General features: G+C 36.1%; 1 protein-coding gene across 1 annotated transcript in view; it reads right to left on the bottom strand.

The window, feature by feature from the left end:
- The window catches only part of LOC104072812 (transcription factor 12-like), a gene marked incomplete at both ends in the record, with an annotated part of 72,837 nt that extends 60,637 nt beyond the window's left edge, over positions 1–12,200 (bottom strand). Inside the window, one exon of the mRNA XM_009572393.1 lies at positions 12,127–12,200. Within this exon, the coding sequence (XP_009570688.1) occupies positions 12,127–12,200 (74 nt within the window). The remainder of the gene's footprint in view (positions 1–12,126) is intronic.
- Positions 12,201–13,915: the final 1,715 nt, after the last annotated feature.

Below are 13,915 nucleotides of genomic sequence, written 5' to 3'. Positions count from 1 at the left end.
TTATTGCTTAAAGAATAATGCAGTTGGGAGCCTTAAAAAGTCTGTCTGCAACACCAATAAAGGATAGTGGTTTATTAAAAGGTATATCCCACCTGTGTGACTGAGTAACAAACAGAAAACACCATCAGCTGGCATCTGAACTCATCCCTCATGGCAAAAGCAACAGAAGGTGGTGGTGGGGATATATATACATTTCTATCAGAGCCCCTTTTCAAATCTATGTTTTAAAGAGGACTCAATAATATATATTGCCAAATTTCATTCTTTCTTTCCGAGAAAGGAAGGAAATTTCAATTCATGGCAATTTTGAAGACTACTCTCTGAAACGGGACTCACTTGATCATAGCTAGATTGATACAGGTTCAAAGCAGAAACAGGAGCTAATTAATTATGCCAAAAGCTATTCTCCCTCTTGGGAAGAACTATTCGATGATATATACTCTGACCTGACTCTACTGGAACAGGCTGGTGATGTCATTTTTTTTGACCACAGGTAGGCTTCCAAAGCCCTTTAGAGGATTGCTACCTACTGTTACCTGCGAGGCAAGTTTGACATAGAAAGGCTGGAAGGAGACACTCCATGCTGAGTACACATCCCCATTTCTGCCACCTTTGCTCCCCAGCAAATATACCAATGGATTAGCATGCATCAGAGTGCACAGTTTGAGTATTTAGCAAATAACCGTCAAAAAATCAGCAAAATAGGAGTTACTGGATAAATTTATTTTCTGTTCTGAGCACCCTATTCTGAAGGGACTGCAGATAGCTCAGGGCATTTTTCTGTTTACAGAAAGAAAACTGGTTTTGAATATGATTAGATGCCATAGCTGTAAACTGAAAACCATCTTGTTTGTTCCAACCTCTTACACAGCTACAACAAAAGCAAGCTCTGACCTTCCCAAAGGAAGACAAAACTTTTCTTTCTGTACTGTTATAGCCCCAATAAAGTCTAATGGGGGCTAACTGTTCCCTTACAGCATTTTGTAATGTTGTCACCATTCATTTTGCAACAGGCCTCTCCCTGGATTTTAGTCGCACCGCACGTTTCTGATCAGAAAGACAAAGTCAGATACCTCTACAAATAAAAGCAACAAGTATCGTCTACTAATAATACCTGTCATGAAATGCAGCTGAAAGACTACTACTAATTAGCACTGCAACTTAACTGAGCAGCAAAGGCACTCTCAACACTGAATGCGCTAACATTTATTCATTTTTCAGGTATTTCATTGGATTAGAGTGATGTTCTCTAATCATTCCAATAAATTAAGTCCATCAATTAAAAAAAATCAACAGTTGCAATTCCCAGCTCTTCTGGTTAAGATGCCCCAGGTGTCCAAGTGATTTAGGCTTTATCTGTATCAGGGGGATTTTCCATGCACAGGTATGCTAACACAGCCAAACCAATTAAAAATCTGAGACTATTTTCAAAATCATAAATAGTTGTATACAGGACACCTGAAAATTATCTTACAGAATGTATTGTTCTACAAAAACCAGAAGAGGAAATGGAAAAAAAAAAAAAAACCAGAGAAAACACACTCCTTACTAGGCATGTTTATCCTATCAAACCGTAAGGAAAGGCCTGACACAATGAGTCTATGCCCCATTTTACAAAATAAAATGATAATTGACCTCCTAAAACTCAATGTCTTTCAATGACTATTAAAGTTCTGACATTTTGGTTTAAGTCAAATCACAGAACTCACCTAAGAACAAGCCAAAAAGTCTCCCCAGTTCACTGTTCCTACACCTTGTCATTGCACTGGTTCCAGGGCTTCTGTAGGATTCATCCTCTCCCTTTTGCTTCCACTTCAAAAACATAAAACTATTGTCCCTTAGTAATTATTTTCTGAAGTCATACTAGGATTTGTACATGCATAAGCAAAACTGTACTCCTGACCCTAACTCAAATTGTGGGTTTTTTGGTTTTGTTTTTAAATAAGCACAACATCTTAACTCCACTTCAGGGTAAAATTTGAAAAATGAAGGAGACACTGTAACTACATGGCACATAATTTTCCCATGCGTTCATTGACTTCATGGAATAACTTCTTCCTGTATGGTTAACTACTCCACAGCATTTTATTTGCTCAAGTCCAGTAAACTAGAGAAAACAGGGGTTTTTTGTTTGTTTCTCCTCTCTTATCCCCAAGCCCTCTCCTACACGAGTCCCTGGGAACAGACCAAAATCAGACCCAGTTGTGGCTTATAACCAAGCTGCCAGATCAATAAGTGGGTATTTGCATTTTAGCAACTTACAATATAGCTCAATTATTGCCTTTAAACTTAAGACATTAATATTCCACTAAAATGAATGGTTGACTTCACAGTTTGATGTGGCTACAGACCAAAAGATTAAATTTAATGAATGCTGCTTCCGATTCCTTGAGTTTTATAGTTTGGCTGACCTTAAGTAACAAATATTAATTGTTTAAAACTCAGGAATACTGAGGTCCCTTCCAAGCTACATTTGGCTATGACCATATGAATCAGGCAACAGTCATCTAAATGACTAATGTGTAAATGAATGACAGTGAATCTACTGCTGAAATCCACTTTATTTTGGATGATCTGCCTCTCCAAACTAATCTGAGAGTTCTAAAGACAAACAAGGGAAAAAACACAAAGGGGAGGAAGTGGGGAAAGCGAGACGCAGAGACAATGAGAGACAGAGGGACAGACCCAGAGAGACTGACTACATCCAGGAACGTTGTGGTGAGTCACTGACTGAAGATTAGACAAGAGGCTCTGGGCAACAGCCATACCAAGGTGTCCTAGCTAATTTAAAAGATTATGGATTATGTGATCATGTCTGTTTCCAGAAATAAACAACTATTTTGTTTTGGAAAGAGTATTTTCAGTCATTGAATCTACGTATTTGTCAATGGCTCCTAGAGGAAAGACTACAGAGCCAAAACCTGGATGGGTCTATTGAACACACAGATAAGGAAAAACCTTGCAAAAATGAAGGTAAGCTAAAAATAAATCCAGAGAAGAGTACTCTTCCTTTTTGCCTTGAGGATCACCTGTACTATATTCATTTATCTTAACCAAACACCAAGAAACATCACATTGTCACAGGTCATGGTACAACTCCATTTAAATCACCAACAGTCTTGCAGCAAACTATTAGTTGGGAACAATGCTGTTTCCAAACAGTGACCAAAATGATTTTACAAAGTATTCACCTGAGAAGAACAGGGAAACACACAGCAAGACAGCAAAATGTATACATTCCCAAGTACACTTCTGACAAAAAAGTACTAAAGAAGCACAGAGATCCACACGGCTATCATTTTTAAATAAAGTACTTCATACAATTTGAATAATTTTAAGTCTGAAAACACAGAACTTCCAATCAACTGTACAAGAACAAAATAAATTAAGTCTGAAAACTTACTTTCAGGTTATTTATACATAGACTATTAGCTCGATGTTGCAGTTGCAACTATTCTTGACTACATTGTGTAATTCAATGGACCAGAGATGTGCACAGAGACTTTTCCGTGAGGGAATGGGGAATTACAGGGTAAGTCAGTTTGTGGCTGAACATAATTAATCAATAATGTATAAACCTCCTACGCAACACAAAAAAAAAAATCCAACCAACTGGCATTATGATCAAAAACTAAAATAAAAAGCAGCTTCTTCAATAACCAAATCTTTTCTAACACAACCAATAATAAATGCATCCAGCAACCTGCTTTTCTCTGGTGTAACAGTACCAACACCCTCCATAAGAACAACACGCAGGTCTGTCACAGGTCAAACAGAAAATTACCTTAACTTTCTAAATGAGGAAAAATGCCGGGGGGAGGGCAACGACGCGACACGGGACGGAGCAGATGGATGATGATGGGAGACTCCCCACACTCCTTAGACCTTTTCATCCATATTAGTATCAGTTGCCTGCTACAATCAAAAGCTAAGAGACGAAGCTGAAGACCCATCTGACATACCAGGAAACAAACACCTCTCCCCTCAGCAGGCTCCGTGCGTGCCATCTCCCACCCCACTGAGAACAGGCAGTACTTCAATCCCATCTCGCTTTATTGTGCAAGAAACTTGTATAATGCTTATTAAACAGAAGAATGAATATAGTTAGCTGATGGAGATCACCCAGCTGCACCAGAAACAAGGAGCTGTACACTTTGTAGTTGTAATTCTGATTCCCTTTCACTATTAGCAAGTTTTAACCTTCCACTACAATATCCTGAAGACAGAAATGTAGCTTTATAAGTTACTTCGTCACCGGCTACACGGAGGAAAAAAACCAGATATTACTACCCCAGATTTCAGGTATTATTGGGAAAAGTCAAGACAGCTTTCACAAGTACCCTCCAAGTGTCACCTTAAGTTACGTGCTTTGTAACAGAGCTCTAAAAATATTCATTAGCTTATTTCCACATATCAAGTTGAAATCGATGAAAACTATGTGTGCAGGAGTGGAATATGAGAACAACTGAAAACATGGTTTGTTTATTTTTAACCTGGTAGAGCTTTGGAAGGGGAACGGGGACATAACACATTGAACAGGAATCTGTTTTGAAATAATCGCCATTTTCTCCAGTTCTAAACCCATTTTCAGAAGTTAACTTTTAGTGAATCATGAATTTAAATAGCTAAACCCAATGGCCAATTATACCTCTCTAAACTCTTGTGAGACAAGTATCAACATGATATGTAATGGGACAATTCCCTGGCCACATGGAAAACTAATTTGTGAACAGATTCCAATGCTAATTTCAATATGATAGGTAGTTGCAATAAAAACAAAACAAAAGAAAAAAAAAAAAAACACTTCTCATATATATCTCATATGACTGAAAACAGATTTTTCAAGCTCTTATCTAAGCTATAAACCAGGAAATAAATAATACAAGTATAGCCAACATACTAACAATAAATGCTTAAAGACAATCTTAAAAACCTAACGAAAGCATTCAGAACTTAAATATCAGAACTTGCTTTGAAAAGTGCTGCCCATAAATCAAAATACAAAGTAAGCTGCATTTGCAGAAGTGTCGTGTGCACTGAATATAGGATATTTAATTTCGGCTTTGATTTCACACTGAATCATCTGCTTACTTATAGAACACATCAGGAAAAGCAAATAACCAGCAGAAAAACCACCAAACAACCTCCCTCCCCCGCAAAAAAAACCCAAGAGGACAAAAAGGACACAAATACAACAGACTTGATAACACTTACTGTATTTCTGTGTCCCTCTTGTCTTGTTTTGCTATTTAACAGCTTCCTTTCTTGTTATGTACCTGAGATTAAGAGGTATAAAATACTATTTCAAAACCTGCTATCTCATTACTATTTTTTGACTTCTTTGCAAATTAAAAGTACTACTGGTGGTGGTGGGCAGGGAAATAATAGTTTGGGCATATAATATTTCAGGTTCCAATTCATGTCTGAGTATTTTACGTACAATAGAGGGCATAACCTGTTGACAACCTGTTGACTGATGCTACAAAACCATCTAAATCTAGCAGTGGTATCTTGATCAGCTCAACTCTGGCTTCCAGTAGATACATACCAGAGTTACATAAATGAAAATGAGGATAAACTGCATGCTCAGTACTGGAGCTAGATTCTATGTTAAATCAGGTCAAAATGTACACTTGCAGCTTTTAGTGCAATATACATGCTGGAAGATACTTAAAACACTCACAGTTCAGATTTTGGAAGAAAAACACCTCGGCTAATTTATGCTAAATTTTTAACAGTTAAAATTATTATGTGTGTATATATAAAAAAGCTATCCTGCAAGGAGATGTCTTATGAAAAATATTTTTAGATTTGCTTGATTTGGAGACAGCAATCTAAACAGTTAAAAAACTAACTTGCTCCTTCTATCGCAAAGACATGTTACAACAAAATCAAAACAATGAAAGAAAACCTCACAGACCATTATTCTTCATGAAGTAAAAGCAATCATTAGCCACACCGCAATAAAAACTATGGTAGTAAAATGTTTCATTAAAAGACAATGTTTGTCCCAAAAAAAGTGATTATACCAATTCATTGCTAGGTTATGAGTATAAATTACAACTCCCAAATAAAGCAGGAAAGCTAAAAAGTTCAGAAGCTTCTCACAACAGGAAGACAAAACTTTCAAGTGCTATAGGGCAATATATTATTCTGCAGCAAACATGCTACTTGGTTCAAGTACCTCAGAATTTGTTTCGAAGAGCTCAGTAGAGCAAGGCTTTCAAAAAGCAGCTTTACAGTCCTCTGCAACGTACACTAAGAGCCAGCTACCCTTCTAGTGCAAGGGATTATGAACACATGCAAAAATATCTCTAGCTCTGTATCACTCAGATAAGTGAGGGACTCGCATTAACCGGAAGATATTCACTGAAAAACCACCACTGTTGCACATATAACTAAAAGCAAGATTGGAGAGTTGAAGAAAAACAAGCACCACTAGAGATGGAAACTTTTGTCACAGTATTGAATATGGACTTCAGTATAATTATTCAAGAATAAGGGAGACCATCAGCACTTAATAGAATTCCACTGACTTGCTAATTACCATTCCTGAATTATTCCTCTGAAAAATAAAGCTTTCCTACTTTTTTCTTTTTTTCCCCACAATAGATATATTTTCAACTGATCAATTTTTCTAACAAAACATTTGGCCTCTGCAAAAGAGATTTTGCACACAGAAGTCACTAATGTCTCAATTTGTACCTTTTCACAAATTTAAGATTGTCACAGCCAATTCTAATACAAATACCCACTGCTCTTCCAGTGTTAGAACATTATTTAACATTATTAAGTAATGAAAAAACAAGGCTCTTATATAAGGTTTTCTCAAGCCTGCAGTGATTCTCAGCCTTCAATGTTAGCTCAAAACACTATTGAAGTAAGAACAGTTTAGCTTTTAATAAAGTATTACCAGAGATGCTTAAAATGAATTAAACTGCTACAGGATATGAGAGAAGGATCTTCTGTGAATTAATTATTGATCAAAAGATTAAAATACATAAACAAACACCCCACCCAAAGCACAGGAATATACATCCAGTTTTCACAGCGAAAAGAAGTTACCAATGTGTTTTCCCTGCTTCCCCAAAAAACTGTACTCAGACCGATGTTCTTCAACAATTCCATGAATAAATCAAAAAGAACAAAGACATAGTAAAGTTCGCTGATAACAAAAAACATTTAAAAATAATCCTAACTAAATGTTAGTACAGAGTTGCAAAGCAAGTTCTCCATGAAATTGGCAATAAAACAGCAGATAAAGTTTGGTGTAAATAAATACAAGAGAAACATGTTAAAAAATAACTCAATGTCATAACAATGTGGTAACTACTGTACAATGTAAGAAAAAATCTTATTATTTTTCTACGTAGTTTTTGAAACAGTATCACTTCAGAGCTCAATGACAGTCAAAAAATGCAAGACTTATTAATGAGTAAGAAAGGAACAGAGAATGTAAGTATCATTATACCATGCAAAAATTGATGGTATACCCTCATCTTGACTAGTGCATGCAGCCGTAATCACCCTAACTCTTAAGTTATACAGAATAAGTAGAAAGATTCAGAGAATAGCACCAAGAACTAACCACAGGTTAGAAGAAGTTACTATAAAAGCAGAGACAATATATTAGGATTCTTCAATTTGGTTGAGAAAAAGAGAGACTACAAGTGGCATGTAAAAAAAAGATGTTTGGGGAAAAAAAAAAAAGAATTATGAAGTACATCAGTAACAACTAATCTTTACTATTTCGAACACAGGAACATGGTGGAAATCAGTTAAACCACTGGTCAGCACACTTAAGACAAAAACATCAATATTTTTGCCACAAAATACTTGTAATTATTGCCAAAACTGTAATCAAAGTCAGAAAAATTCACAACTTGAGTGAGTCTCCACCACTCACACACCAATAGCTATAAGAACAATGTCCAAAAGGCCAGCTCTGTCCAGGAAACCTCCCAAGCCCCTAAGTGCTGGGCTTTGCCGGGAGAATATGACAGTAAAGATGGCAAAGTATTTGCCCTATTCTTTCCTTAGGCATCATTGCTGGACGCAAACAGACCATCTATACTAACCTGAACAGACCTTCAACAGGAGTTGGGAAAGGACAGGAAAGGAAGATCTCCTTCCACCATCTTATTTAATTAGCCTTTAACAGGTACATACTTAACTATCACCAAATTCCAATTCTATTTAATTGAAAATTGCTTATCTTTATGTACCTTTGGAAATTCCAGCCAATACTGGGCCAACAATTTAAATTCTTAAATAATTTGGTCACTGTATTGTGACCTTTAAAAGGAAAACTCCAGTAGTAGGCTGCACACAGATTTTAAAAATAAATAAATAAATAAATTAAAAACCACACACAAGATAAAAAGAGTAAGTGGTACCTCTTGAGGTTTCAACTTTTCTATGTCCGTGGAGAGGTCTGAGCTTTTTCCATGAAGACTGCCATTCTCCTGTAAACAGGCAAGTAGTAAGAACAATTAGGACAAGATATTCTATATTGAAATTATGGGAAAAAGCACCGGATTTTGAAGTTAAAGTTGAACATGTAAGACAATTATAACTTATTTAAACTCTGTATGTTAATCACCACAAGGAATAACCTAGGAATGTAGAAGGCTAGGTGTATCATTTGCCCTGCCCCCTGAGAAACTCTGATCTATATTCTTACAATACAGACCCATACACTCGTTTTAGCTCTTCCTCAGAGTCATCTGATCTGGCAGCATAGGAAGCAGTAGTCAGAACTTTGCTTTGTGCAAAATTCTGAACCAGTAATGTAATGTATCTCATCAGTTGAAAGAAAACCAAAAAATAAAGACCATACATCTTAACCAAAATTTATGCATGCAAACTTGATTTAGACTGGTAAATGAAGTCCAGTGCTTTCTCAGTGATTTCAATGCAGAAGGGAACTTCCTTTGTTCTACTTTTTTGCAGAACATGGCCATGGGATGAATTAATTTGTGCCTCTTAACCATTACCAATTCTATATACAGACAGTATATATTTCTAGTGTTAATCACTTTTTTGGGGAAAACACAGGAATGGAGTTTTCCTGTAAAAGAAATTCAGTTTTCTTTAAAAGAAAACTGTTGTCATTTAAATGACATCCCAGAAAACCATTCTTTATTGCTTCATGCAGGGCCTCTACAGAAAGTTTTTTTTTTCCCCTCCCACTATCAAATTCTTAGGTGTATTGAAGGCCTGGGCAAAGATCTATATTCATCAGCCAAACCCTCTGTATTTCTTTGGATACCCACTTCACATGGATTCTGCATAATATCTTTCCCGACTCTATGGGATAGTCCTTCCTTATTCCTCAGTGCATGAAGATGATATACTACATAAAACCAAGGAGATGCACGTGTTTTGTAATCTTTCAAAGCCTAGCACCAGAGGCTGATGCCTCCTAAGACAACCCAACCACACCAGGCTCTCAGGAAAATCTAAACCTACCATCATCCACTACCCGGTCAGTGATCCCGTCAGGAACTCCTGCTGTACCGATGCTTCAGGACTGTGGAGCCAACAGCTCACAGCTAAGCTGACCCCATGGAGAAATTTTATGGACAGTCTAATGTCATGTTCTATGCTAACATGAAACTTGCTCTTAAATTTATATCATTTAGATGGTTTTCCAAAAAGAAAGTCAGTGTAGGAAGACATTTGTAAAAATATTCAACTTATAATAATCTTTCACTAGAATGTAGGACTATTGGGGTTCCCCCCCCCATGATTTCTGCTGCCTTTAGACAAAAAAAATCCCCTATCAAAGTGAAGAAAACTTTATCACCTCAACACTACAGGCACAAATTAATTTTTTTTTTTTAAAAAGAAGCCAAAACATACAAAACATTGTTTTGGGAGACAGAAGGAAGAGGTGAACCTGATTGTTTCATTTTTAGTTTATAAATCAAGAAAGCTTGTATGCAAGTATTAGGTCTTTTCCTGTTCTAAATTTTATACTGATGCACACAAAACTATACTATAAAAATCATTAAATTCAGCCACAAATACAAGTACGGAAATAAATCTACGTGTCAGTATTTTCAGTCTCTAACTGAATCAGACAGCATTAACTGCCAATTTTCTAAAATTAAACATACTTTATAATGTATTTAGCTTGAATTAAGAAAGACCTATTAAAACAGTATGCTCCAGTTTAAACAAAATGAACATATTTTCTTTAAAAAAAACCAAAACAAAACCAAAACAACGACAAAAAAAAACCATCACAAGCTGTAAATAATTGGTGCTTCAGAATGAACTCTCAGTATCATCTCGAAGTACTAGCATGCAAGAGAAAAATCCTCTGGACTTAGCCAGCAGCAGAAGAAATACTTCAATAACATTCTGGGGATAGATTCCATCAACTCTTAACAATATATTCAGTTTGGCTAGAGTCCAACTGGCTTTAGCTGAAACTGTCCTCACATAAATTAATGATTCAGCAAGAATTGTTTGCTGGGAGGATAAATTTCTTTTTTTCTGTCTCACTCTTTTTTTTTTTTTTTTTTTTTTGTTAATATAAACTATTTTAACTCCAAGCTGGGGGGAGGGGGACACCTGACGCGTAAGAATTTAATGTCTCTCTTTTTCCTGAAGCCTTCCACAGTGCTCAAGAAAAACCTACATTTACATTTGCTTTTCTTAATGATACACCCAAATAGCACCAACCTCTTCCTATGATTCTAAATTCTGGTATACCTCTGTTAGAGCACTAACATCTGCCTTTATTACCAACTTCAGGGTATAATGGTATAATTTGTGGAGAGTTTGATTCTTGACTAGTGTTTAAATATTCTAGTCATGATCTTCAGTTATTGTAAAAAAAAAAAAAAAAAAAATCAACGCCAACAAAAAACCCCAAACAACAAACCAAAAAAAAAAACCCAAACAAACACACACCAACACACCAGGCACCCTGACTTTACATTATTGGAATGTTAGCTGGCTGATCCTCTAACATAAAAAAATTATGTGATTAATATAGCCACAGAGCCAATGAATCACAAGCTCAAATTCCAGTTAGGTCAGCTTAAAATTGATCAGCAACATCATAAATGAGTGTCAAAACACCAAACACACACAATAAGAATACGAATTACTAAAAGCTGCGTAATAAGATCCCATTTCATTCTACATTCCAAACGTAGAAAAGGCATCTAAAGGCTGGGCTTCATGCCTCAAATTATGCAGAATGTTTTAAAAGAATGCCTAATTTCTATGTTGCACAGAAATACTTCCGCAACCCATAAAGTTCTTCTTTTTATTATAATTTATTTACCAAAGATCAATCGAAACATTAGGACTTCATGATAAGTCTTTCTAATGCTTCCAAAATCAGACAGAGGTTTTAACAATATCCAGTGACCTGCACAAGACCTTGCAGCCTACCCACTTCATTCCGCAGTGAGAGAAAGCTGCAAAGGTGCAAGAGCTAACACAGCTCTCTGGCTCAAGGGTACTGAAATCAGAACAGATTATTTAGACTAGGCCTATCAGTTATGCTGTGTATTTCTAGGAATTAATTCATTAGGTACTTAGTTCATTGGCTTTTTAGGGAGTAGATATTCATAAAAAGAAAATTGAGCAGATTAATGTGATTGACTAAGGGGAAAGCTTGCTTTTGACCATTGAGGCTGGTTTTAAAAAGGCAATGTAGTTTTAGGGTATCAGATACTATCAAAAACCTTTACCTCAATAAGCAGAAGCTGCAACAGGAAAAGGAGGAAGGTATTTAAAAAGAGAAGCCTCTCTCCAACATCATGACACAGCACATACTATAGCTACTTTGCCAATAAATCTGCTCCTGAATAAGTAACATGACTTCTATTTTCATCTTCTGACCATCAGGTAAATACAATGCATGCTCATCATTCAAGTACACAGTTATGTACGGTTTATTTTCATGAATTCTTAACCTATATTATTTTTTAGCCTTAGAAATCTGAATCACTATTGCAGCATATCAGTCATTTAAGTCTCTAAAAGATGCTAATCTGTGTATTTAAAGGAGCTTACCCTTCAAAAACATTGCCAAATCATCTGCTGATTTTCACTGTACATTCCCATAAACTTTCACTATGAATTATTACTTGGGAACCTTACCCTTGAAGATTCATATGAAGGACTTGGCTGACCGCTTGTTCCCCAGGATGTGGCACCTGTTCGCTCATCCATACCTAGCAATAAAAGGAAAAATACAGTATATAAAAAAGATAGCAAAAGCATAATGTTCTCTGATGCAACCTGAAAGCAAATTCATCCACTTCCATATACTTAAAGCAAATTCATCCGCTTCCGTATACTTAAAGCAGTATTTCTAAAAACAAAACTTAAGATGAACAGTTTCCTTGTTAATGAAGCTGGCTACAAAGCAACCTACTCATTTGGACACCTGCAGCTGCTGAAAACAGGAGCATAAAAAGTCAAGAAGATTTGCCAATCTGCAGTGTCTGCCCCACCCAATCCATAAGAAATTAGCATGAGTAACAAAACAAGCACGACGATGTTAGCCTGGCTTTTTGCACAGCCTGATTTATCCTGCATCTTAAGCACTGAATATTGCAGCACATACTGTGAAATGTATACTTGTTACCTACTCTTTGCTCTCATGTCTTGCTTAAGTATTGTAAAATGTGCAAAATTATTTCCCCTGCTTGGTCTTTACATGACATGCAAGATATTTTAGCGTAAGGGGGGGAAAAAGGCAAGACAGACTTCTTATTGGTTATATTTCAATGGCTTAAAAAAAAAAAAAAAAAAACCACAGAGACTCATGGTGTCTGCCCTACTAAAACAGGAATCTCTTTTAACTCTGTAACGGTTCTTTCAGAATCAGTTCCCTTTATGCAAATCCAGGTTACAGCTCAAAAGAGAAAGGGGAAGGAAAAAATAGGGAGATCTTTAAGCTCAGTATCAGAATATATACCCCACGCATTATCTAGCCAACAATTAGAAATACTGTTGCCAACACTTTCTCCAATTACCTTCTATTCAAAGTTAATTGATCAAACCATCCTTAAACCACATTCCAAAAAAACTAATTGCAAAAGTACCTGAATTCTATAGCCAATTCATTCATATAGGATAAGGTTACTATTCTAGTAGTTAGGTTCCTGATTATCCGTATCACAAGATATGTTTTTTTAATGGGTGGAACACTTCGACCCTAAATTGCAGTCTTCCACGCACTTCAGCCTACAAAACACAACTCATTAGTTCCCTGCCACCCAAACTTCTCTCATAAAGAGTTTTGATATAGAGCATAAATTCTTTATGTGATGTATAGTATAAACTATTTATGAAGCTTTATAATGTCGTAATTTATAAATAAGAACTAAATGTCAAAATTTATAAATAAGACCTGAGTGCAAGTTACTCCGTGCAATCATCCCTAAACCCTAACTTTATATTGCAAATATATATATATAAAATTTTCATGCATATATCTCAGACTGGCCACACTACAAAATAAAATGCAAGGAAATACTGTAAATAACTATCTATGGAGTAATAGTATTCTAATCATTATTTCCTTAAGAAATGTGTTTTATGAAGCTACAAAATACTGTTTTGACAAAGACAGCCTGCAGAAGGCATGTTAAACAAAGTACAGTACAATGACCCAGATAAAAAATATAGACACCGTTTGTGTACTGCAGGAAAGATCCTCAAGGCTGGAGAACGCTTTTTGAAAATGCAAAACCACCACTATAGTGAGCCAGCAATTTGTGGAAGTTTGCTGCATTTTGCAGCTGACAGTATTGTTGTTGTTTCATTGTAACTGGTCCAGGAGCTGAGTAAAAAGTGGTGGCTGGCACTGACAAAGGCAAAAGTAATCTTTTGGCACAACTGACTCTTTTCTGACAGAAACAACAGCACTAGTAATCCAGTG

This window comes from Fulmarus glacialis, unplaced genomic scaffold (assembly GCF_000690835.1).
Source record: "Fulmarus glacialis isolate BGI_N327 unplaced genomic scaffold, ASM69083v1 scaffold5412, whole genome shotgun sequence".
NCBI classification, from domain to species: domain Eukaryota; kingdom Metazoa; phylum Chordata; class Aves; order Procellariiformes; family Procellariidae; genus Fulmarus; species Fulmarus glacialis.
The sequence above is the reverse complement of the archived record's forward strand: the minus strand, read 5'-3'. Positions and strand labels throughout refer to the sequence as shown.